At 36.2% G+C, this 23238-nt stretch overlaps 2 protein-coding genes across 2 annotated transcripts; one reads left to right on the top strand and one right to left on the bottom strand.

Annotated features, from left to right (window-relative positions):
- Nucleotides 1-74: 74 nt before the first annotated feature.
- LOC110730501 (guanylate-binding protein 3-like) lies at nucleotides 75-14443 on the top strand. The gene is made up of 14 exons (XM_021910303.1): nucleotides 75-746; nucleotides 4237-4398; nucleotides 4820-4885; nucleotides 5733-5876; nucleotides 5959-6072; nucleotides 6350-6451; nucleotides 6526-6711; nucleotides 8289-8378; nucleotides 8531-8665; nucleotides 9370-9492; nucleotides 11557-11642; nucleotides 11713-12325; nucleotides 12521-12598; nucleotides 12867-14443. The coding sequence occupies exons 1-14, from the start codon at nucleotides 441-443 to the stop codon at nucleotides 13908-13910; spliced, it is 3249 nt and encodes a 1082-aa protein (XP_021765995.1). The 5' UTR covers nucleotides 75-440; the 3' UTR covers nucleotides 13911-14443.
- A 1767-nt stretch (nucleotides 14444-16210) lies between these two features.
- Nucleotides 16211-19821, bottom strand: LOC110730619. The gene is made up of 6 exons (XM_021910441.1): nucleotides 19364-19821; nucleotides 19206-19316; nucleotides 18085-18962; nucleotides 17714-17949; nucleotides 17426-17520; nucleotides 16211-17318 (listed from the first exon to the last, which is right to left on the bottom strand). Exons 1-6 carry the CDS (start codon nucleotides 19819-19821, stop codon nucleotides 16211-16213), a joined length of 2886 nt encoding a protein of 961 aa, XP_021766133.1.
- Nucleotides 19822-23238: the final 3417 nt, after the last annotated feature.

Below are 23238 nucleotides of genomic sequence, written 5' to 3'. Positions count from 1 at the left end.
ATCCAACAAAACAACAACCAACATACATGTCATAGTCAAAGACCATCCAACATAGAGATTACTTTCTGGACTACCGATGGACAACTAAGAGGGGCAAGCCCCAATTTTCTATGAATTAGGAGAGAGAAGCTCTTGTTTTAGAGAGAGAAGCTCAGTGAAAAAGAGTAGATTTTTCTTTGAATATTATTTCGAGAACCAGACCCTGATGATCCAAATCCATCAACCATAGTCCGCAGTTCATACCCAAGTAACCCAATAGGCCAGAGGGCATATTCATAGTCTCATAGACCATCCAACACCCCTCGCAACCTCGCAAATTTTAAACTCCTCAACACCACGATTTAAATTCCCCCCTCTCTCTAAAACAACGTTGCAAAGAAAGAAATAAAAGAAAGAATTTAGCGGTGTAAAGGCACAAACAAAGCAAACAACTTCGAAAAATGATGCAAAGACTCTTCCGAGGAGGAAGCATCAGCGCCGCCAAAGACAACGGCGATTCCTCGCCGGAAACTCCTTCACCGCCGTTGCGATCTCCGGCGTCGGAATTTCAGTCGCCGTCGTCTTCTTCGCCGGCGCCGGCGGTCACTGGACCAGCTCGCCCAATTAGATTCGTGTATTGCGATGAAAAAGGAAAGTTTCGATTAGATCCAGAAGCTTTAGCGGTGCTTCAGCTTGTTAAAGAACCTATTGGTGTTGTTTCTGTTTGCGGTCGTGCTCGTCAAGGCAAGAGTTTTATTCTCAATCAGGTTAGTTCTTTTTCATTTTTGTGGAATTAGGGTTAGGGTTTTCAATTAGGGTTTTAGTGGTGTTGGTTTTGTTGTGGAAGGTTGAAGAAGAAGTTTGAATTTAGTTAATTATGTGTTTGAACTTTTGGAATTGTTTGCTTTGATGGAATTTTGAATGCGACTGTTTTACTGAAGAACGGAAAAATTAAGATGATTTTATGTATCTAGGCTTAGCGACTGTTATATTGATTCTAGATAGTGGTGGTTCTTGTGAAGTTTCGATTTTATTTGATATTTTTAACGAGGTGGTTGTGTTGCCAACGTTGCTCGATTGTGATAGTTAGGGTTGATTTTGGGGGTGTGAATGGAGAATGTAATTTGATTGTATTGAGACTATTCCTTTATAATCCTTAAGTAGCACTATATGATGGTGGAAGTGGAGTTGTAAATTATAAGTCAATAATCAGCACCGTGCTGTGAATGTTATTGAGTTTGCTATGACCGCGGTATGAGGCTGCAAGTTATGCAACAGATACAAACTATCTGCATTGCCTGCGTAATTGGCTCCGTGACTATTATTGTGATTAAGACTGCGATAGTAGTCACATTGCTTACACAACTTCCTTTGAGAACCAAATTCTAGCTGTTGTAGGCAATCAAATTATTTCTATAAAGATCAAAGTTCCTTTATTCTGGATTTTCATGCAATTAGATGCTTTATATGGAATGTTGTGATAACTTGGGTAAAATGAATAAGAAAGACAAGAAAATGTGCGACTAGGGTGAAAAACAAATTTTCTATAGGTGGAAAATTACTTTTTTATGGAATGAAAGCCATTTTCCAATTGTAAAGAAATTATGCCACATTTTCCTTTTATTCCTCACTTCTCTATTTTCTCTCTTCTTCCTTCCCCTCCTTTTAACTTCCATTTTTCTATTTCATCATAAGTTTTCCGATAATCAAACGAAGGAAAACCCTTTTCACTTTTATGTTTTCCATAGAAAATTGTTTTCTTTAGAAGATGATTTTCCATAACAAATGTTTTCCATCAAAACAAACGAAGTCTAAGAAAAAATATGGGCTTGATGCGTTGTATTATTGCCGCATATAGAAATGGCCTTAGGCTTTGACACTGTCATTTAATGGCTTGCACCTTTCTTCGAAAAACTTCCTATGTATTTCCATAGATATTGGGCCCTTTTAAACAATAGGTTGTTCATATTTTTTTGGCACGATATATCCTTTAATAGAGTTTTTTTGAAAGCATTTAGATGAGGCATAATGTCTTGCCATTCAAAAGTTGTCTTTGTGGTAGTCTAATCTAGATAGGCTCGGGGTTAGGTTGCTTGCATTTTAACATCCTAAGGGACCATATAGTTGGTGCAATTCATATTTAATGGTGGTGGTTATTATTGTTGAGTCTCTTTCCACATGTTCCATTCACTGATAAAATGATAAGCAACAAGGATTTACCTGGCTTTGATTCCCTCTTTTCATGGACTTGTATATTCAAGAAGCCATTGAGTGCCGTAGATTGTAACTTTGCTACTAATTATTTTCCAACCTAATCAAAGACCACATTTTGGAAGGCCTATTTTACCATCATTATCTCAAGAATCCCATTTAGTAGCCTAAAGCTTTCTCAATTTATTTGCTACTGTGATAGTGCTATGACGTATATTTTCTGTAACATGGTCTGCGATGTAGTTCCCATAAATTATTGTAGGTGAAACTGGAAAGTAATTCATGATGGAGCTGTATACCCTTATGCTAACTTTACGTAGTACACAATGATGACATGAAATTGGATTAATGGTATCTACCAAGCATAATGCCTTGAAGATTTATGGGCCAAATGGTATTGCTGTAGTGCTATTGAAGGATTTTAAGAGTTTCTGGAGTCTGAGTAGATAAATAATCTGTATTAGTTGCATAGATTCAGTAGCAGAAATACATTATGACATTAGTTGGTTCTTAAAAATAATTTATAGCCCTTAGTTTTTAATATGTTGAGAATTCACTGAGTCCAACATTCCAGCTTGGTAAAATGAAAGACATTCTGGGAGACTGTAAGAGGAGGTTGAAGGATAAATGGATTGCAGATTTGTGGAAATTTATTTATATTTTATATTTACTATTTGGTGGCGTACTTGGAAGGAGAGGAAAGGTAAATTATATGGGGAAAGCTTTACCAATTACCCCTACAAGCTTTTCTACTATTATTTTGAGGATGTTGTGCTGTTGTTTTAAACTCTTTGCATGTGTTATCCTTATAAGTTTTTTTTTTTTTTTTTTAATTTTATTTTTATTAGGGTTGTGACATATTTTGGTTTCCTTTGTAATTCTCCCTTTGATTCTTTGTAACCTATCAAAAAGTGAATTAGAACATTTATGATGTGATACTACTTCCTGGAATGCTGCACTTGACTTTGCTGTTTTAAGCCTGTCTTCATAATACCATGATTATCTTTTGTCATCATAGGTAGTTTGCAAGAGAAAATGCCATATAAAGAATCTTTTTTTTTTTTTTTTTTTTTTTTTTTTTTTTTTTTTAAATGATGTCTTCATCTCCCTGTCTAGCATATATGAAGTATCTTATTATCTCCTCCTATTGTCAAAGAGAAATTTTTGAATGTTAGGATGTGTCATCCTTTTTGTAGCGCACTGATGTGTGAAAGTAGAACAATGTAATTTATATAATTGGACCTGATAATAAAGAGCTGCCTGGTGATCACTGAACAATCCAATCTTGCATATTGGTGTTTTACAACTTTGTAATACAATATAATTTTCATGTAAAAAGTAATTCCCTTGTTTTTTTTTTTTTTTTTTTTTTTTTTTTTAATCTTTTATGTTATGAAAGTACACTATTCATATAGCCATATGAGATTGTGTTAGATCCATCTCAATGTGTACTTTATTTAAATTTTATTTTTATAATTTTGCAAATGCATAAATTAAGATATTAATGGTTGTTAAAAAAAAAAAAGATATTAATGGTTGAAGTTCTGCATTGGCAAACGTGAAAAAAAAGTATTGCAAGTAAAAAAAAAAAAACAGAGGCATATGTCCTGCGTAACATCAGGCCTCCTTCTGTACTTGGTTGATTATGGCTTTGCTGCTGAGCTGTATTTAATATCTTAGGCTTAAGCTTAATTGTAACTTTTCTGTAGCTATATCTCTTTGCTTTAGAGAAACATTGAGATGGCAAAGCAAGCTATTGCTATGCATTCTGCATTTCCATACGAAATTGGGCACCGTGTGATAATCTTTGTGTCTTGAGCTTTTGATGCTTACATTAAATTAATACGTGTCTTGACTGCTTGATGCTTATTCTTCATTAAATTTCCTCTTATGTTCATGCTCTTACTCAAGTTGGTTTTCCAAATTTGTATGTCATCAGCTGGTGATCATCGTAATACAAACTACTTTTATTTCATTATATTCCTTTTCTTTCAATTTTGAAATTATTATTTCATTGATTGGTTTACATGGTTCATGTTATTTTAGCTTCTAGGCAGGAGCAGCGGATTTCAAGTTGCATCTACCCATAAGCCGTGCACCAAAGGGCTTTGGCTATGGAGCGTTCCGCTAAAGAGGACTGCTTTAGATGGAACTGAATATAACCTAATTCTCTTGGACAGTGAGGGGATTGATGCCTATGATCAGACGGTTAGAATTCCCTACTTATTGGGTTTGAAAGTAATTTATGTTTGGACTTGATTGTTAAGGGCAATATATTTCACAATACATTTTTGGTTGTTGAATCTCTATCCTTCCATGGCACAAGAAATGAGGATAGAGATATAGAGAGGAGGAGAGGATGATTCAACCATCCCATGAACCAATGATCTGCCTCTCTCTATCTCTGTCCTCCAATGGGCTATGGCACAAGAAAAAAGGAAGAGATAGACTCATAATTCAAAATTGTGGATCATTAGAATAGATGCTCTAAGCAAGTTAGCATTAGTTAATGTTAGGTTTGCATCAAGGGTGGTCTAGCATCAATGTTTATGCTTTTTTTATTTTGCAATTATTTATTTTCTTGAAGTGTTTTAAATATATCCTCTGTTGTAATCGGAGTCTTCTTCAGGGAACATACAGCACCCAGATCTTTTCCTTGGCTGTCCTATTGTCCAGCATGTTCATCTACAACCAGGTTAGAAACATGTCTATTTGTGTTTATTAGCAAGCCATTAATTGCTTGTAGAATGTAGTCCTGAGTCTCCTGACAGAATATCTTGATTTTTCAAGCTGTGTGATATATTGGAGTTTGATATATTGCAAAATTTGAATACTGCTCTTTGTCTATTATATTAGGTTCAGAATTATTATTATTATTATTTTTTTATTTTTTTTTTTATTTTTTGAAAGAAAGCTAATCAATAAATTAAATAGCAAAAATATCCATCCTTACATAGTGGGAAACAGTAGGGGGAACACAATTAAACCAAATTTGCTCGGGATCAAAGGGGATAAATTTTGCAAGATTATGAGCCACCGTATTTCCTTCCCTCTTCACATGGCTCCATTGTAGGCTACTATGCCGTGTACTTTGAGCCATAGCATCACTTAACACCATGTCCAGATCCGTGTTGTGCCTCTCCTCCCTCATGAGTTTTGTGAAAATGACTTGGCAATCAGTTTCTACAATAGCATTGCTGTGTCCGAACTTTGATCCCAAGTTTAGAGCCCAGGTAATTGCCTTTGCTTCCGCTACTTCGACCGACCACCATGCCCTTATTCTTTTGGATGCTGCATATAAAACTGACCCTTCTTTATCTCTCGTCACTACACCCATACCAACCCATATTAGGTTCAGAATATGAACATACAGTACACGTTTATTTTTGTTTCTTGTCAATAAAATTCTTTTGCACTGTTATTCTAGCTGTGTGATTTGTTGGTGTTTGATACATGAAATACATTGCAAATATAACACTGATCTCTGAATATAAGTTATGATTCCAAAATTGGTACATTAATTTTTCCTATATTTGATTCAGATGGGTGGAATTGATGAGGCTGCACTCGATCGTCTCTCTCTTGTAACTGAAATGACCAAACATATTCGAGTGAGAGCTTCCGGAGGCAAGACATCAGCTTCTGAGCTAGGACAGTTCTCTCCAATCTTTGTTTGGCTTTTAAGGGTAATTTCTTTTGTAGCATGACTAGCAACTGATCCAATTTTGTATATTTCTTAGGAATGATCTTGTCAAATATTGCTTTCAGGACTTCTATTTGGACTTGACTGAAGATAATAGGAAAATAACTCCCCGAGATTATCTGGAGCTTGCTTTGAGACCTGTACAAGGAGGTGCAAAAGATGTTTCTGCCAAGAATGAGGTAATTATTGGCAGGAAATATAGAAACAACCATATAATTGGAGAGACTGTTGTTTTCAGCAGTTGATTGGATGTAAATGTTAAAACATTCTGTTCTTTTTGTATTTATTTGTTTACAAAGACTTGGTAAAGTAAAGAATGCTCTTTGTTACATTAGAGTTTAGACACTGTGTTTTATGCTTTGTGTGTATGAATTATGTTGAGAGATTGCTTAGTATGTTAAATTTATTATACATGTCCAGTTACAACTGCTCACCCATAAATGTTATGATGATTAGATTCGGGAGTCAATTCGAGCTCTTTTTCCAGATAGAGAATGCTTCACTCTTGTGCGGCCATTAAACAATGAAAGTCAACTACAGCGCATGGACCAAATCTCAGTTAGTATTCACCTAATTGCTGTTTTTTCATTGTTCTTTAGATAGTCTACTGATACAATATTCACTATGTGCAGTTAGACAGATTGAGGCCAGAATTTAAATCTGGATTGGATGCGTTGACGAGGTTTGTGTTTGAGAGAACTAGGCCAAAGCAAATGGGAGCAACCACAATGAATGGACCAATGCTAGCTGGTATTACACAATCATTTTTGGATGCATTAAATCATGGGGCAGTCCCTACCATTACATCTTCTTGGCAGGTCAGTATTCAGTTATAATATTATGTTTGTGCAATTAGTATAAGTTTTGGCTGCTTGATGCAAGATGTCTCCATTTATATCACTCTTTGATGCAAACAGATATGATTGCCAGAGTTCATCAGTTTCTTGGTGTTGATTTGGGCTTTCTTAGTCAGAGCCTATTTGACATATTTAGAGCAGATGTGATGCTACGTCCATGGTTAATAATACTTCCTCCATTCCACAAATAGTGCAACAATTACCATTTTAGGAAGTTTCACTAATATTGCAACATTTCCCTATTTGCACATGTTTTCTCTCTTTCTCTCTTCTCATCACATGGGTTCCTATCTTTATTCCTCTCTATCGCTCTCTTCTTCTTAAAATCCGTGCCCCCCCCCTCTCCCCATGTTGCATATTAGGGGAACGGAGGAAGTATAATTATACCTATGATTATTTGAATTTGCCTCCTGTAGTTGTTTCTATGGAATTTGCTTTCCTTGTGCATTGTCAGATCTGATTGAGAAGCAAAAATATGTGCAAAAATAACTGTGGTGTGAATATTTGTATTGTGCTTTAAATCACCTGTGGTGTACAAGCATTGCGCAGTGTTGCTGCATTGACCTTCATTTTCATATGATATGATCAATGCTCCACACCTTTAGGCACCCAGGAGATATCTATTTAGTAAGTAGGAGGGTAAGGAGTGGTCCTGTCTGTCCTGTCTATCTCTTGATGGTATAGTTTTCAGATTGTAGGTTTAGATCTGAAATAATTAGCTATTTGTTCTCATGGTGGATTGGTGGTGTACTTCACATTCAATATGAATTACTTGTGCATCCCTGTCATATGTGTAATCTCTCATTTCCATTTTATGATACTTTTTTAGGCTTTTTCTTTTCCTTTTCCTTCTAACTTCCTCTGTTCTACAAAATTTGAAACATAGGGGGATGCTCAGATTATAATGAGAGAGGAGAGACAAATGAGGGAAGAGATGTAGAGAAACATTAGCCAAATTAAGTAAATATTGCAATAATTTTGCAAATTCCAAATAGGAGAGTGTTGGCAAATTTTGAAGACGAAGGAAGTATAATCTTCTTAAAATTGTGGGATCTAAGTAGAGTCAAAAGTGACAGTCAGAGTCATATAGCTTACTAGTAGAATATTTACTCAAGATATTAATTTTCTAATTCACTTTATAACTAAAGTTTCATTTTTCTAATATTTTTATTCAACTCTCCTTTTTCCTTAGCTGAAATATATTACTCCATCCTTCCCCAATTGTTTGCTCCATAGTCATATTTTATTTTATTAAGGTTTTATTGAGTGGAACTGATGAGAGAGAAGAGTTGTGGGACCTAAAATTAATTTTGTAAGAGTTTAGTTGTCCCCCATGAGTGATGGTATGGGGTAATATTTTAGGGACAGCTTAAAAAAGATAATGGGGCAAACTATAAGGGACGAAGGGAGTATATGGTAAAGCATTTCTAGTTCGGTTGTTATCTCCCATTTCTGCAGTCTGGTTTATATTTGCAATGATAATCTGTATTAATTAAAGCTAAATGCTTTGTCTAATGCATCAACTCTTTATTCTGTAGAGTGTTGAAGAATCTGAGTGCAGAAGGGCATATGATTCCGCTACTGAAGAGTATATGTCCTCTTTTGACCGTTCTAAGCCAGCTGAGGAAGTAAGTTTGGTTCCGAATATATATATATATATATATATATATATATATATATATATATATATATATATATATATTTTGTATTAATTATTTTATTTTTTTTTATTTTTTTATCGCGTCTCTGTTACATATTTTTTAATTGTTTTGGTTTTTAGGCAGCACTAAGAGAAGCACATGAAGTGGCTGTACAGAAGGCCTTGGGTATCTTTAATGCTTGTGCTGTGGGGGCTGGTCCAGTTAGGCAGAAATTTGAGAAGCTACTCCAAGCATTCTTTAAGAAGGCTTTTGAGGTACTTAATATACGACTTGCAATTTCTATTTACTGTACTTGTTTCTTCATCTGCAATAATTTTTTTTAATGCCTGGAGTACTGACTGCATCCATTGGAGGTGGGCTACTGCAGATATAGTGTTTGAATCACTTATTAAGTGTTCGGTAGTATAAATTGTTCCTGAACTGATGTTCGGCAGTATATTTAGCAGCAGACAACTTGGGGACAGTTAAATTTTTTTGACTTATATGATGTTCCAATTTTTTTAAAGGTCTTTTTAATTTGCTATTTCCGATAATCAAAGAAGTGGTATGTTTGATTATTTTTTGAGCAATTGCTTCTGTAAAATGCTATATCATTGTTGGTGCTGTAAAATTTCAGTTGTACACCAATGGTGTTAAATAATTTGATTGTGACAAGACTTTATTGTAGACTGTCAAACATGTTGATCGGGTCTAGATTTTTGGGTTTGCTTTGCCGTTTGATATTAACGTTTAGTATGATCTTAAAATATTTACCCTGGTTAAATCATTTTTCTCTCAGATAGTAAGGTTGGGTTGTCTTGTTGGGTCTAAATTCACTGTAGTCACACTAATTTTAATGCGCAATCTCAATATTTGGGTGAGATTTTTGAGCTATAATTTTGTGGGCTTTTGAGATCCTAAGTTTAGGTTGGATCATTTTTTGGCTTTTAGATCCTTGATTATTTTACTGTCTATTCAGGATTACAAAAGGAATGCTTATATGGAGGCAGAGATGAAATGCTTGAATGCTATTCAGAATATGGAAAAGAGATTGCGAGCAGCTTGTCATTCTGCCGATGCAAAGTTGGAGCAAGTCTTCAAGGTGATTTGTTTTTGTAGCTCTTACTCTTTTCATCTGATGGCTGTCTTTATAAATTTAGAAATTCCTGCACAATCCTTTTATTCTAATTTTTATTTTAAATATTTATTTATTTATATATAATTTATTTTGTGCATCTCTATGCTTACCTTGTTTAATTCCATCTTTATTGTCTATTAATCAAACTTCTGGCTGCTGCTCTCCTGTTTCTTCACTCGGCCCCTTCCTCTCTGTGTGTCGTAGACAACACATCTGAGACTAGTTTTGTAGGATTACTAGGTCTGTCTCAGACAGTTTAATTGGTTAGAATGGAGACTTGAAATGGCCGTCTCCATCTTTTCTATTTGATGGCATTTAGGAATGGTACATAAAGTTTTGAGGTACATAAATTCTTGTATTGTAGATAGTATTAGTTTGTAACTCCATCCTGAAACCTTATTACATAATAAGTTCAATCCCGGATGGGTTTTCTTGGGGTATATCCCTCAATACTCAAAGCTTCATATTCAATTGTCAGTCTAATTTTTGTCAAAGTTCAGAACCTCATCTCATTGGGCAAGTAAAATTTCTGATTTGCAGTTTTGCTAAGGTAGAACATAAAGTAATTCCTTCAAGGGCTGGGTTTGGTCTAGCTATGTTTTGTTTACAGGGTAGTGACAGGGATTCAAAAATGTAAAGAGTGGGTGTAGAGAGAGAGAGAGAAAGAGAGATCCAGAAGATCTTTCAGATTGTGCTGCAGTTGTCGCGATAAAATTTGATTTAAAGTCTTTTTAGGTTTTTATAATTTTTTTACGCTATTATAATTATTGGAGTATACTTTATCTGTTCACCTTTAGTTGCTACACACCTACTCTTAAAAATTTACAATATCATATTCTTACAATTGACCTTAATTATTAATTTATATGTTTAGCAAAATATAATCATGTGGGATCTTGATAATTCATACTCCGTATTATTAATTCAAATATTCTGTCATATCCATTCCAATCTAAGATATTTGGATTGCAAAATTTGAATTCTAAATTCTACCAAAAATTATGTCAAATCCATTCCCACCCTTATATTTACAAATTACACCCCCCCCCCCCCGGTTGAAAAAAAAAAATGCAAAGGGGATCCTTCTGTCCCATACTCCCGTCTTTAAGTTTGCATCTTAATAGAAGGTGAAGCTGGAGGGAAAGGTGGGGGGGGGGGTGGTGGTGATTATTGGTTTTGGAAAGATGTTCGTGATAGTTTTGGTCATTGCGTAACCATCAAAGTACTCAAGGGCGTTTAAAGATGCTTCTGCCATGGCAGGGAAGGAAAGGGGGGAGAGGGTTGAGGCTGATATGTGCAACCTTTCCCCCTTTGACATTAGAGAGGTTGTAATAAAAAACAACCGTTTAACATCTCCATTTTAGTTTTTATTTTGTCAAAAGAGTTTGGGATTAGATTGAATGATTACGCATTCATCAAAGCAATATGGAAAGGGGGGAGGGGGTTGAGGCTGATATGTGCAACCTTTCCCCCTTTGACATTAGAGAGGTTGTAATAAAAAACAACCGTTTAACATCTCCATTTTAGTTTTTATTTTGTCAAAAGAGTTTGGGATTAGATTGAATGATTACGCATTCAACAAAGCAATATGGAAATCAAAATTTTGGATTTTGCAATCCAATTCCAGATTCCTATCCAAATTGTTTATTTGATTTTATTTTGGGACTTTTGGATAATTGCTCAACCCCTTTTTAGTATTCTGACCATTCAATCATACCATCATGTTGGAGATCTTTTTGTTAATAGTGCTATGGTATGTAATTTTCTATAGTGTACCGGAATTCAAAAGCTGCTACTTGTTTGTGCTCTATGTGTCCTACTGTTTAAAGAAGATTAAAGGAAATATGTTTAGCTGCCTTTTGATGTTTGCTGCTTATGTGCGTTGATACATTAGATTTTGTGGTGGCACTTATTGTCATGACATGATGTTGTTTGCAAGTGGGTGCACAAGTGCTTGTTTCACTACATCTATACATTCTTGCAATCTTGCATTTGGAATTCTGACTTTGAGAATATTTCGATATGCAGATCCTTGATGACCTTTGTTCAGAATTTGAAAAGTCAACTTATGGTCCTGAAAAATGGCATAGACTAGCAAATTTTCTTCTGCAAAGGTTTGCTCTCCTCTTTTCCTTTGAAATTTCTTAGTGTCGACTGGGCTAACTAAACTTTAAAGTTTTCCAGTTTGGAAGGTCCAATTGCAGACCTTGTCAGGAAGCGAATTGATCAGGTCACATCTGAGAAAAGTTCCTTAAGTTTAAAGTGTCGATCTATCGAAGATAAGATGAATATGCTCAACAAACAGTTGGAAGCAAATGAGAAGTCAAAATCTGAGTATATGAAGCGTTATGAGGATGCTATAAATGAAAAGAAGAAGGTTGCTGATGAGTATATGAGTCATATAACTTCTTTGCAGAGTAAATGCAGCTCCTTGGAGGAAAAATCTTCCGGCCTGTTGAAATCTCTGGAGTCTGTTAGGCAGGAATCTTCTGATTGGAAAAGGAAATATGAGCATGTCCTATCAAAGAAGAAAGATGAAGAAGAACAAGCGAGTGCTGATAGAGATGTTCTCAAGTCCAGAACTAGTGCTGCAGAAGCAAGATTGGCTGCTGCTCGTGAACAAGTTCAATCTTCTCAAGAGGAAGCAGATGAATGGAAGAGGAAATATGATATTGCTGTTCGAGAAGCTAAAGCAGCTCTTGAAAAGGCAGCTGCTGTGCAGGAGCGTGCAGATAAGACTAGGCAATCACGGGAAGATACTATTAGAAGTGAATTTTCCAGTAGTCTGGCAAAGAAGGTCTTTATTATTTTTTGTCAAGTTATAATGGTTTTCTGCCTTTGCTGTCCTGTGCTATTTAAACATAATTTTTTTTTTTTGACAGGATATTTACAAATTAAAATAACATGTAGTTGTAATTATAAGTTTTACAACAGAATTATAGTGAGCTCAATATTCACATGTTAATCTTTCTACTCATTGTTATGTTTATAGGAAGAGGAAATTAAAAAGCAAGCAGCAAATATTGAGCATGCGGAGCAGCGATTGGCAACTTTGGGTTTTGAGTTGAAGGTATTTTTTAAACCCCAAATGAAATTGAATTGAAGGTATCTTGTATAGCTTGTTTTGAATTAAAAAATAATCATTAATACTTGCAGATATATGGTTAATTCCTTGATTTATTTTAGGTAAATACTGAATAATAACCAGAATATTCTTGTGAGTGTTCTTTGGTACTCTATTGACCTCATGAACTAATCCCATTGGCTTGTTGATATTAGCATTTTATGTTTTCTTTGTTATATAAGTTCATTTATTAGATTTACATTCTTTCCCTCAGGCTGCTGGATCCAAGATAGCTAGCTATGAGCTTCAAATAGCAGGCATGAGAAGTGACATAAAGGAGTTGAATGAGAAGCTGAATGCTGCAAATGCTACCGCGCAATCATATGAGAGAGAAGCTAACACACTTGAGCAGGAGAAAATACATCTGGAACAGAAATATCAGTCTGAGTTCAAGAGGTTTGATGAGGTGCAAGAAAGATGTAGAGTTGCTGAAAAAGAAGCTAAAAGAGCTACTGAGGTGGCTGATAAAGCACGATTAGATGCAGCTGCTGCTCAGAAGGAAAAGAATGAAATTCAGCGGACTGCTATGGAAAGATTGGCCCATATTGAGCGGGCTGAGAGGCAAATTGATCACTTGGAGAGAGAGAAAAATGATCTAGCAAATGAACTGAAAACACTCCGTACATCCGAAACGGATGCCAATGCTAAAGTAAGACTGCTGGAGGCTCAGGTTGAAGAAAGGCAGAAGGAAATTGAATTGCTGATGAAATCTAACAGTGAGCAAAGAGCTAGCACTGTTCAAGTACTGGAGAGTCTTCTTGAGACCGAGCGTGTTGCTAGGGGTGAAGCAAATCGCCGAGCAGAGGCACTGTCTCATCAGCTGCAGGCTACCCAAGCTAAACTTGACCTGGTCCAGCAAGAGCTGACATCAGTTCGTTTGAATGAGTCTGCCCTTGATGCCAAGCTGAAGTCTGCCTCACATGGGAAGCGTTCCAGGGTGGATGAGCATGATGTGGCAGTGGACTCTGCGGGGGATATGGATGTTGATAAAGCAAGGGCAAGCAAAAGAAGAAAAAGTACAATCAGTCCACTACAGCAAGCAGCCTCAGCAGGTGATTGTGATTCTGCTTTTACCGGTGATGATGATGAAAGCAGTCAGCAAAATGACACGCAAGACTATAGAAAGTTCACCATTCAGAAGCTCAAGCAAGAGCTCACTGAACATAATTTTGGTGATGAGGTGTTTAAGCTTCGGGCCCCTGCTAAGAAGAAAGATTATATTGCTTTGTATGAAAAATACATCCTGAACAAGTCCTGATCAACCGGTTAACGTTGCTAGATTTGGACAGAAGATTCAGCTCTAGTTCAAGTTTCTTTTTTGTAGCTGAGCTTAGTCGGGGAGGGCTAGTAATTCTCTGGATACAAGGGTTTTGTGCTCATATACATTGCCTCTGACCTGAAATCATTCTACCGTTTCATTTTGGTCTTTCTGGGAGAGTGAGACAGGAATATCAGTGGTGAAATTGCCTGGTTTTGCTGTAACTACTGTAGGTCTAACATTAAGGAGCATGATAATGTATATTCTTTTTAGGGTCAGTTAATTTCTGCAAGAAACAGTGTTGCCAAATTATTTTCATTGCTTTTCTCTGAAGTGTAGGTCTAACGATTTGAGGGAGTTGCTCTTTCAGGGCATTATGTTAGTTTCATCCAAAACTGATAGTAGATTTGCTGTGTTATGCGTGTTGATTTATGTTAAAAGATTAAAACTGTATTCCTTGCTGATTCAGTGAACGTTCAATCTGGTAAAGTATGATGATTTATTTATAGTTGACAAAATTATGTCTTGCTTAATCGAGTGTAGAATGGTAACAGGTTTTGTGGTTTACTCTCTGGTAAATCCTTGAGTTGTTTGCTTGCTTCACTTATGTGCAAGTGCACGTTACAAGGATGTGTTGCTTGTTGCATCCAGGGGCTCCTTAGTGCAAATTAATAGTAATCAAAATGCATGATTCATGCTTGGAGTTGGCAACCATAGCTATATTGGTACTCCGTAATATTGAATAAATTATGTGGGCCTATGTGCTAGGGTGATGGCGGGAAAGAGGGTCGAAAATCTCGAAATACAACCAAAATTGAATAAAAGCTAGTAAGATTATTACTGAGGAATAGTCATCAGCCAAAATTAGGAAAATCTTCGAACAGTGGAGAATGTTACTGTCAATGTTCAGAGAACATTAGGTGCATCCATGTTATTTACTCCTTCTGTCCCTATTTTTTTTGCCTCATTTGACTTTTCACGGTGTTCAAGACGCGTCTTAAAACGCACGTATTTTCATTTCCATCAACATAAAAATTATAAAAATGTAATATTAATAAAATGTGCAATTAGGCGAATCTAACAAGATCACTCATGATTATATTATCTTTATAAGATTAATGGTAATTTATGGTCAAAGTTTATAATATTTGACCCAACAAATGACATTGGGGCAAAAATAAAGGGACAGAGAGAGTATTTATCTATTTATTTTTTAATGAGCAACGTTGATATTACATTATTTTATCTATTTATTTATTTTTTTGACAAGAAAAACTATCAAACAAAATAAAAAGTCAAAAAGAAAAATATAAAAGCTGACGACGTCTCGCTGTCGTGGCCAACCAATGAGCTGGAGTAATCCAAGAACGAGGGACCTTTCTAATTATGCACAAAGTAAGACTCAAAATAGCAAACTTGATATCACGGAATAGCCAATTAGCAAAAATAGGAATAGACCCCGAACCACATAGCAAGGAAACCAAGGTAGACAATCGGTGTACATGAGAATACCATTGTAACCTTTTCGAATACCCATTTGGGGTGCACAGAGACACGCTTGTAATTCCGCCTGAAGAGCTAAAGCTAAGTGACGAGCCCTTGCGCCACCTTTAAGAACCTGCGAAGAGTCAATCCTTCGAAGAATCCAACCCATACCAGCACAATTATCCGACGAAGACCATGCGCTGTCGAAAATTAGACACAAATCCACAGAATCCGAAGAACTTCCCCGAAGACAATGAACAGAATTTGGAGGAGACGTGTCCCTATCATGATGCAAAAGACAGGATTTTTGTTTTACCTCATATACCTGAGAATTCTTAGCAACCCACTTCGCTGCTATCTCCGATAGCATATTCGAAGAAGAAGAAGACCGATGAAAGCGAACGTTATTACGAACCAACCAAATCGCCCAAAGTTAACCAAAAACCAAGCCAAGTCGTCCCAATACTTGAAGGAAGTGAAGAGGGAGATAACAGTGGTAAACCAAATTAGAAAAGGTTCAGAATGTAAAGAGTTGCGATTAAAACCCAACGGACCACAGACTCAAAAACAGCTCGACAAAGGACAATCCCTAAAGAGATGAGATACTGACTCTTGATCCTACTGACAGAAAACACAAACAGTGTCCACTGGTAAACCCCTGGAACGCAGTTTATGAGTCAATGGTAACGCGTCATAAAAAATTTTCCAACCGAAAATCTTCCATTTAGGAAAAACGGGCAAGTCCCAAAGATGTTTCCACCATGAAGAAGGGACCTGAATAGAAGGAACAATAGAGGAACATTGTCGGATAAGCATCACATATGCAGATTTTGTAGAAAAGGAGCCATCCCTGGTAAACTTCTAATAAACAAAATCATCCATGTTGACAGCATACATGAAGTTTTAGGGTCTCTATCACTCACTATACTTCTTGGCCATCCATGAAGTTTGAACACATTGTCCAAGTAAGCTTGAGCAACTTCAATAGCAGAGTATGAGTGTTTAAGAGGTATGAAATGGGCATATTTACTGAGTCTATCCACAACCACAAAAATTACATTGATGTTCATGGACATAGGCAATCCCGAAATAAAGTCCATAGAAACATCAGTCCATACCTGCTGAGGAATAGGAAGAGGTTGAAGTTTTCCCGGCTTGGCTGATGTGTCATACTTTGAAGCTTGACATACTTGACACTTTCTCACAAATTGGCTCACATCCTTAGTCAACCCTTTCCAATAGAAGAGAGCTTGAAGCCTTTTGAGAGTCTGCTCTCTACCTGAATGACCAGCCTCTAGAGTAGCATGTTGCCAATGCAGTAGCTTTCTTCTTAGATCCTCATTAGGACCAACAACAATCCTTCCTTTCTTTCTCAATAACCCATCTCGAAGTGTGAAGCTTGCATCAGTTTGATTTCCAGCAGGTAGGCTTTGGTAAATTATTTGCAAATTGTCATCCAAGGCATAACTTGTAATGATTGAAGATGCCAAGTCTGAATCTACTACTGATATTGCCAGCAATAGTATATTAGAGCCTTGAACTCTTGACAAAGCATCATCTGCAACATTTTCTTTCCCTGCCTTATATTGAATTTCATAATCAAACCCCATGAGTTTTGAGAGCCAAAACTGTTCGAAGGGTGTTGAAATCTTCTGTTGCAACAGCCACTTCAAGATTTTTTGGTCTGTTTTGACCACAAAATGTGACCCAACAATGTATTGTTCCCATTTTTGCACAGCCAGCACCATAGCAAGAAGCTCCCTTTCATATACAGACAACTTTTGCCACTTTGGACCTAAAGCTTTACTAATGAAAGCAATGGGATGTTGGTCCTGTAGTAACACAGCTCCTATGCCTAGCTTAGAGGCATCTGTCTCAACCACAAATCCCTTACCGAAATCAGGTAAGGCAAGGACTGGAGCACTGGTGAGAGCTCACTTAAGATCATTAAAGGCCTTTTGAGCTGCTTCACTCCACCCAAATGCCCCTTTTTTAGTAAATCAGTCAATGGCTTACTGACAACAGCATACCCTTTTATGAACCTCCTATAGTATCCAGTGAGTCCTAAGAAACTCCTGAGTTCCTTAATGGAGGAAGGGACTGGCCATGAGCTTATTGCATCAGTCTTAGATGGATCAGTTTCAACTCATTTCCCAGTAATGAAATGACCCAAGTATTCTACTTTTTCAGTAGCAAAATGACACTTATTGGCCTTGACATATAGTGAATGCTATTTCATTAATTCAAAAACTTCAGTGAGGTGTTGCCGGTGTTCATCTAGTGACTTACTATAGAATAGTATGTCATAAAAAAAATACCAAAACAAACTTCCTTAGTAAAGGCTTGAATACAACATTCATCCAGCTTTGGAAAGATGATGGTGCATTGGTCAAACCAAAGGGCATGACTAAGAACTCATAATGCCCTTCATGAGTTCTAAAGGCTGTTTTGAAAACATCATTTGGATGAATTCTTAACTGATGATAACCAGCCCTCAAATCAATCTTGCTAAACACCACACTTCCTGCCAATTCATCAATAAGCTCTTCCAGGACTGGTATAGGGAGCTTATGCTTAATTGTGTTTTTATTAAGCTCTCTATAATCAACACAAAGTCTCTAAGTTCCATCTTTCTTTCCCACCAACACTACAGGAGAGGCAAAGGGACTTGTGCTATTTTGGATAATACCCCTTTCCAACATTTCCTTCACTAATTGTTCAATGACATCCTTCTGCCTAAGAGGGTATCTATAAGGCCTGATATTAACAGCCCTACTCCCTTCTTCCAAGTGGATCCTATGATAAAAAACTCCCCTACCAGGAGGAAGTTCAACGGGTTCTTCAAAAATGCAAGAATAAGCTGCTTTCAGCTGCTTAAGTTCCTGTGCTTCAGTTCTCTCTTCACTCAGCTGGACCAAGCATGTAGCTATATCCCTTTCAACTTCACATGTTTGTATCAAACATATCTGAGCAGCCTCATTAAGTAATTTAGCAGATGGCTCTTTATCATAAACTTTCAGTTTCTTACTGGGAACACCTCTTACTTCTAGCCACTGATTATTAACCCAGAACTTCATGGTCAGCTGCCTAAAGTTCCAAGAAATGGAGCCTAAAGTATTGAGCCACTGCACACCCAGTACCATGTCACAACTCCCCAAAGGAATGAGCATAACATCAGTGGTGAAGGACAGACCTCCCAAGGCCCAGGTGAACCCCTTACACACTGAGTCACACACAAGATGGTTGCCATCCGCTACTATTACTGACTGTCCTGGAATTTTTTCCACAATACAACCTAATTCCTCAGCCATGTGACTGTCCAGAAAGTTATGTATACTTCCAGGATCTATAAGGGTTTGGAGAGTTCTTCCCTTCACTACAGCTTGCACCCTCATTGTGTGAAATGTTTGATTTCCAGCTAAGGCAGTTAAAGTGATTTGAGGTTCAGTGTTGATATCAGAGCCCTCCTCAGCTTCCTCTATGTCTATTGCTGCCACATCAGACTCATCTAGACCAGGGATTTCCACAGTAAACAACTGTGGCTCCTTAAATTTGCATTGGTGGTTTCTATTGTAGGGAGCATCACAATAATAACATCACCCCTTCGCAATCTTCTGTGCCCTCAAATCAGCTGGTATGTATCTATTTTTTTGTGTAGGCTTGGTGTTTTGTGGTGTTAGAGGTTTAACATTTGGCAAGGGTAAAAGAGGTGGTTTATGTGTATTTGGGGTAGTAAAGGTTGGGTAGGTTTTAGGTTTAGGGTGGTAGTTGGAGTTTATGGTAATGGACTCATCCTGACATCTAGCATACTCAATAGCAGCTGCAATATTCTGAGATTTAAATGCCCTTACAAAAGGTCTCAGCCCTGGTTTAAGTCCCCCAACAAAACTCTCAAGGAGATTTTCTCCGATAGGAGATAGCCTGATTGCAATAGAATAGACCTTAATTTCTCAAAATCATCCACATACTCCTCAATGGTACTGTGTTGTTGAAGTTTATTGAATTCTTCTACAATGTTCACAGCTTGTTCATCTTTAAATCTAATGTTCACATCAGCCACGAAATCATGCCAGTCTACAAAACTTCTATTAGACAGATAACTAGCTACCCAACTCTTAGCCTTATCAATCATATTTAAGGAAGCTAAATCTACTCTCTGCTCATCAAGAATTTTGCATAGACTGAAATATTTACTGCATTTTCTAATCCAGATTCTAGGGTTCTTACCATCAAATTTTGGAAACTCCAGTTTAGGATTGTATCCCAGCTTTGGTTGATGGCTACGTTCCTCAGGCCTCTGGCCACCAGTTATGACCATGCTCTCTTTCAGCTGCTGCACCATTTGTAGGATGTCATTAATCTTCTGATTTGTTAATGAATCCCCGGTTTCCAAACGTTGTTCCAACGCAGCTACCTGAGCTTCCATTGATGTCACACGCGATGAAACAGTGGGTGCCAGAGTGACACAATCAGAGAATGAGCAGCGGCTGCTCTGATAGCACTGATAAGGATAAATTTATATCCTTAAGAACACTAATATTCAGATAATATTTTCAGAAGGAAAATAAGGAGAAGAAGAATGGAGGTAGACGAATAGAGAAGAAGAGAAGAGATTAGAGAGAGATTAGAGGATATAGTCGATTTTTCATATATGCTCATGCCCTGGGTACATTCCCTTAAGTAGGATTAGATGACCAATTACAACTAACCAAAAGATTCCTTTCCTAACAAATTGCTCTAACAACTTTCCACAGACAGCAAAAGCAGAAAATGACAAAATTTGTTAGAGTTTGTTATTTGCAACTAACTTAACCAACTAAACTAACTTTTATTTAGAAAAATTGAAATTAACATTTTCTTCCTTTATCACTCATCAACCCATTTTGTTTTCTGATCATGCTGCTATTATTTTATTGGACTATGCTTCACAATTTTTGGGAAAGAGGCCATACAGGGTTGATATTACATTGAAAATTAAAACAAAACCCTTTATGTGCACTCTAGATTCACAAGACCGGGATACGCTAGTTTTAATATCAAAGGATATGAGGACGACTTATTAGTTACTGTACAATATATTATTAAAAAAAAAAAGATTTTGTGAAATTTGAATAATATTTGAAATTTTTTCCTTTATCCTTTTTCTGTTTTCTTTTTAATGCAACACACCTTTTTTTTTATACACTTATTTAGAAGTTACTTTTTGCTACTATACAAAACAAAACAAAACCAAAAAAATAAAATAAAAAAGCACATAAATGTTAATCGAAATTAAATCATAACACAAAGAACATAAACATCATTGAAAACACATAACATTAATTAAAGAAATGCATATTATTATACAATTAAGGTACATTATAACATTAAAAAAAAACATTATACATTATCGTTTTACCTGATTGCATGTAGAATTGTAGATGTACATGATGGAGTATATGTTTAGGTCAAAATCTGATTCTCAGATAAGAATAGGTTCAATAGGACAATAGCTACACTAATGAATATGCAAATGCTGAGATAGGTTCAAAGAACAAAGATAAATGATTAAAAGGAGAAGAACAAAGGGGGAAGGGAGAGAGACCATATGATGATGCAGAAAACCCAGGAATAAGGGTAAAAACTGCGGGTGGCTATGAGTTCACCAATCCACTAATTTTAGAGTTTAGTACAAGTACAATATAGATTGTAATAGATCGAGAATATATTTGTAGCTTGGTTGCTACTTGCTAATTGCTATGAAGTGTAACGCTTAGAGATTATTTCATATCCCTCTTTACAAGGCTTCCCTCTATGTTTATAATCCAAGACCCCTTGAAGCTATGCAACGACTCTTTTGCTGATCGATTAGGATTCGAGGTTAGTTACTAAATTCTACTCCTATGCCACATTCCCCATACTTCTCTGCTGCGGTTTGACCCATTCTTTTTGCTAGCAATTAGTTACAGCTTACTGGTCACGAATCTTTTGGCACTCCTTTGGATCTTCTAGAATATTCCTTGGAGAGATCTTTGCATAAATATCTTTGACTTCTCTATGTCAGACCATTGACGTTGTTGGCAGTGGCGGACCCAGGAATTTCCGACTGGTGAGTCACAATTGATAACCAAATATGTAAAAAGAAAAAATTTACCAAAATTCCCAAGAAAAATTATTTACAAAGATCATCCAAATAGAAAATTGACAAGATTACAGTACTAACTAATAATTAACAAGCTTAAAATTGACAAGACTAAAATTAACAAACTAATAATTAACAAGCTAATAATTGACAACATGACAAGCTTAGCTCTCTAATAATTAACAAACTAATAATTGACAAGATTAAAATTTGTACAAGCATTAGGTTCACATTTCATCAAAAACCCAACAACATTAACAAAAGGTTCAAAGTTAGTATTTTTTTTAAAAAAAAAAAACTTAGAAAATAATTTATTTATTTATTTATTTTTTAAAAACTTAAAAAATATTTTGGGCCCTGGTGAGTCATTTGACCCACCAGGCATAAGGCCAAGTCCGCCAATGGTTGTTGGCAACCTGTAACTAGGCAACCTGCAGACATATGAATCTACAGCAATATTTTATGCACAACAGTATATAAATCAGTTTTAGTCTCAATTATGAAGTGATAAAGTTTATGGTCTCAAGATTGGTTTATATAATTAATACCAAACATATGTTTAATTTGAGGTATTATTTTAAAATTCTTAATACTAAACATATGACCCAAACCCATCTCGCTCCTAGGAATTTGAAGGATGAGTTTAAAATTTACAAAATCATAAATCAAATTCAAGATATGAGTTTAAAGTTGTAACTATTTTAAACTCATACAGTACCACAAACCAAAATTCCGTGAACCAACAAACACCCCCTAATAAGTGGAGTAATCTATAGAGTATTGTAGTTATTTGTTGAGAAATCACCTATTTAAGAGAAGTATTGACGCATAGCACCTATTTGTTTTGAAATAAATAGGGTGGTCAAGTTATAAATATTAACATGAGTATAAAGTACCATCAAATAGGTAAATAGTACCATTAAATGTTATAGTGGTATAAATATTTTTCTAATGGTACAAATAAGTATGTAAATTATACATGAAATATTATACCACTGTGAGATATAAAAGTACTACATACTAAGACAACCTATAATCTAATGGTATAATAACATGCATAATAGTATACAAAAAAATACCAATGTAACCATAAAAAGTACCTTTATGAATGTCAAAGGACTATTTTACCCTCCTATGTATTTTGGAAACACATAGGAGCTATGCGCTAAGATGCACTCCGTACTTATAAGATATCATAAAGACGTATTCCAACCCAGGGGCCAGGGCCGCCTTGGGCCCAGGCAAAGAAAAATGATCAATACTTGAAAGAATAAAATGGGCCCATAAGAACGATATGTTAGCGATGAAGTGACAAAAAAATTAAATAAATCCTAACGAGTTAAACAGTCATACTGTATTTGAAATTTTTTAGAATTAAGATTGATTTAGTGGCTGTAGGTCCTCTTTTCATCTCTATTAGAGGATTCGATTCTCTCTCCAAGTTAGTGGGATTTCCAATTTCATTGCCTAGTTGCAAGAGGGTTTTCATCAGGCTCGTAGCAAGGGCAGGGCAGGTGGGGCGTTTGCCCTGGGGCCATTGTTAGGAAGCCTAATTTTAGTTAAAGCCAAGGCCCCTAAAAATACAAAGCTATAAAGAGACAAAAGACTAAAATATTAGTTTTTATCAAGATATGGCGTATATATCAAACGTTTCTTTCTCTTCGGTTTTATTCACCCTTGATTTTCGCACATACTGTAATATCCAGTTTCGAAAACTAAATT

Source organism: Chenopodium quinoa, unplaced genomic scaffold (genome assembly GCF_001683475.1).
Source record: "Chenopodium quinoa cultivar QQ74 unplaced genomic scaffold, ASM168347v1, whole genome shotgun sequence".
NCBI classification, from domain to species: Eukaryota; Viridiplantae; Streptophyta; class Magnoliopsida; order Caryophyllales; family Amaranthaceae; genus Chenopodium; species Chenopodium quinoa.
The sequence above is the reverse complement of the archived record's forward strand: the minus strand, read 5'-3'. Positions and strand labels throughout refer to the sequence as shown.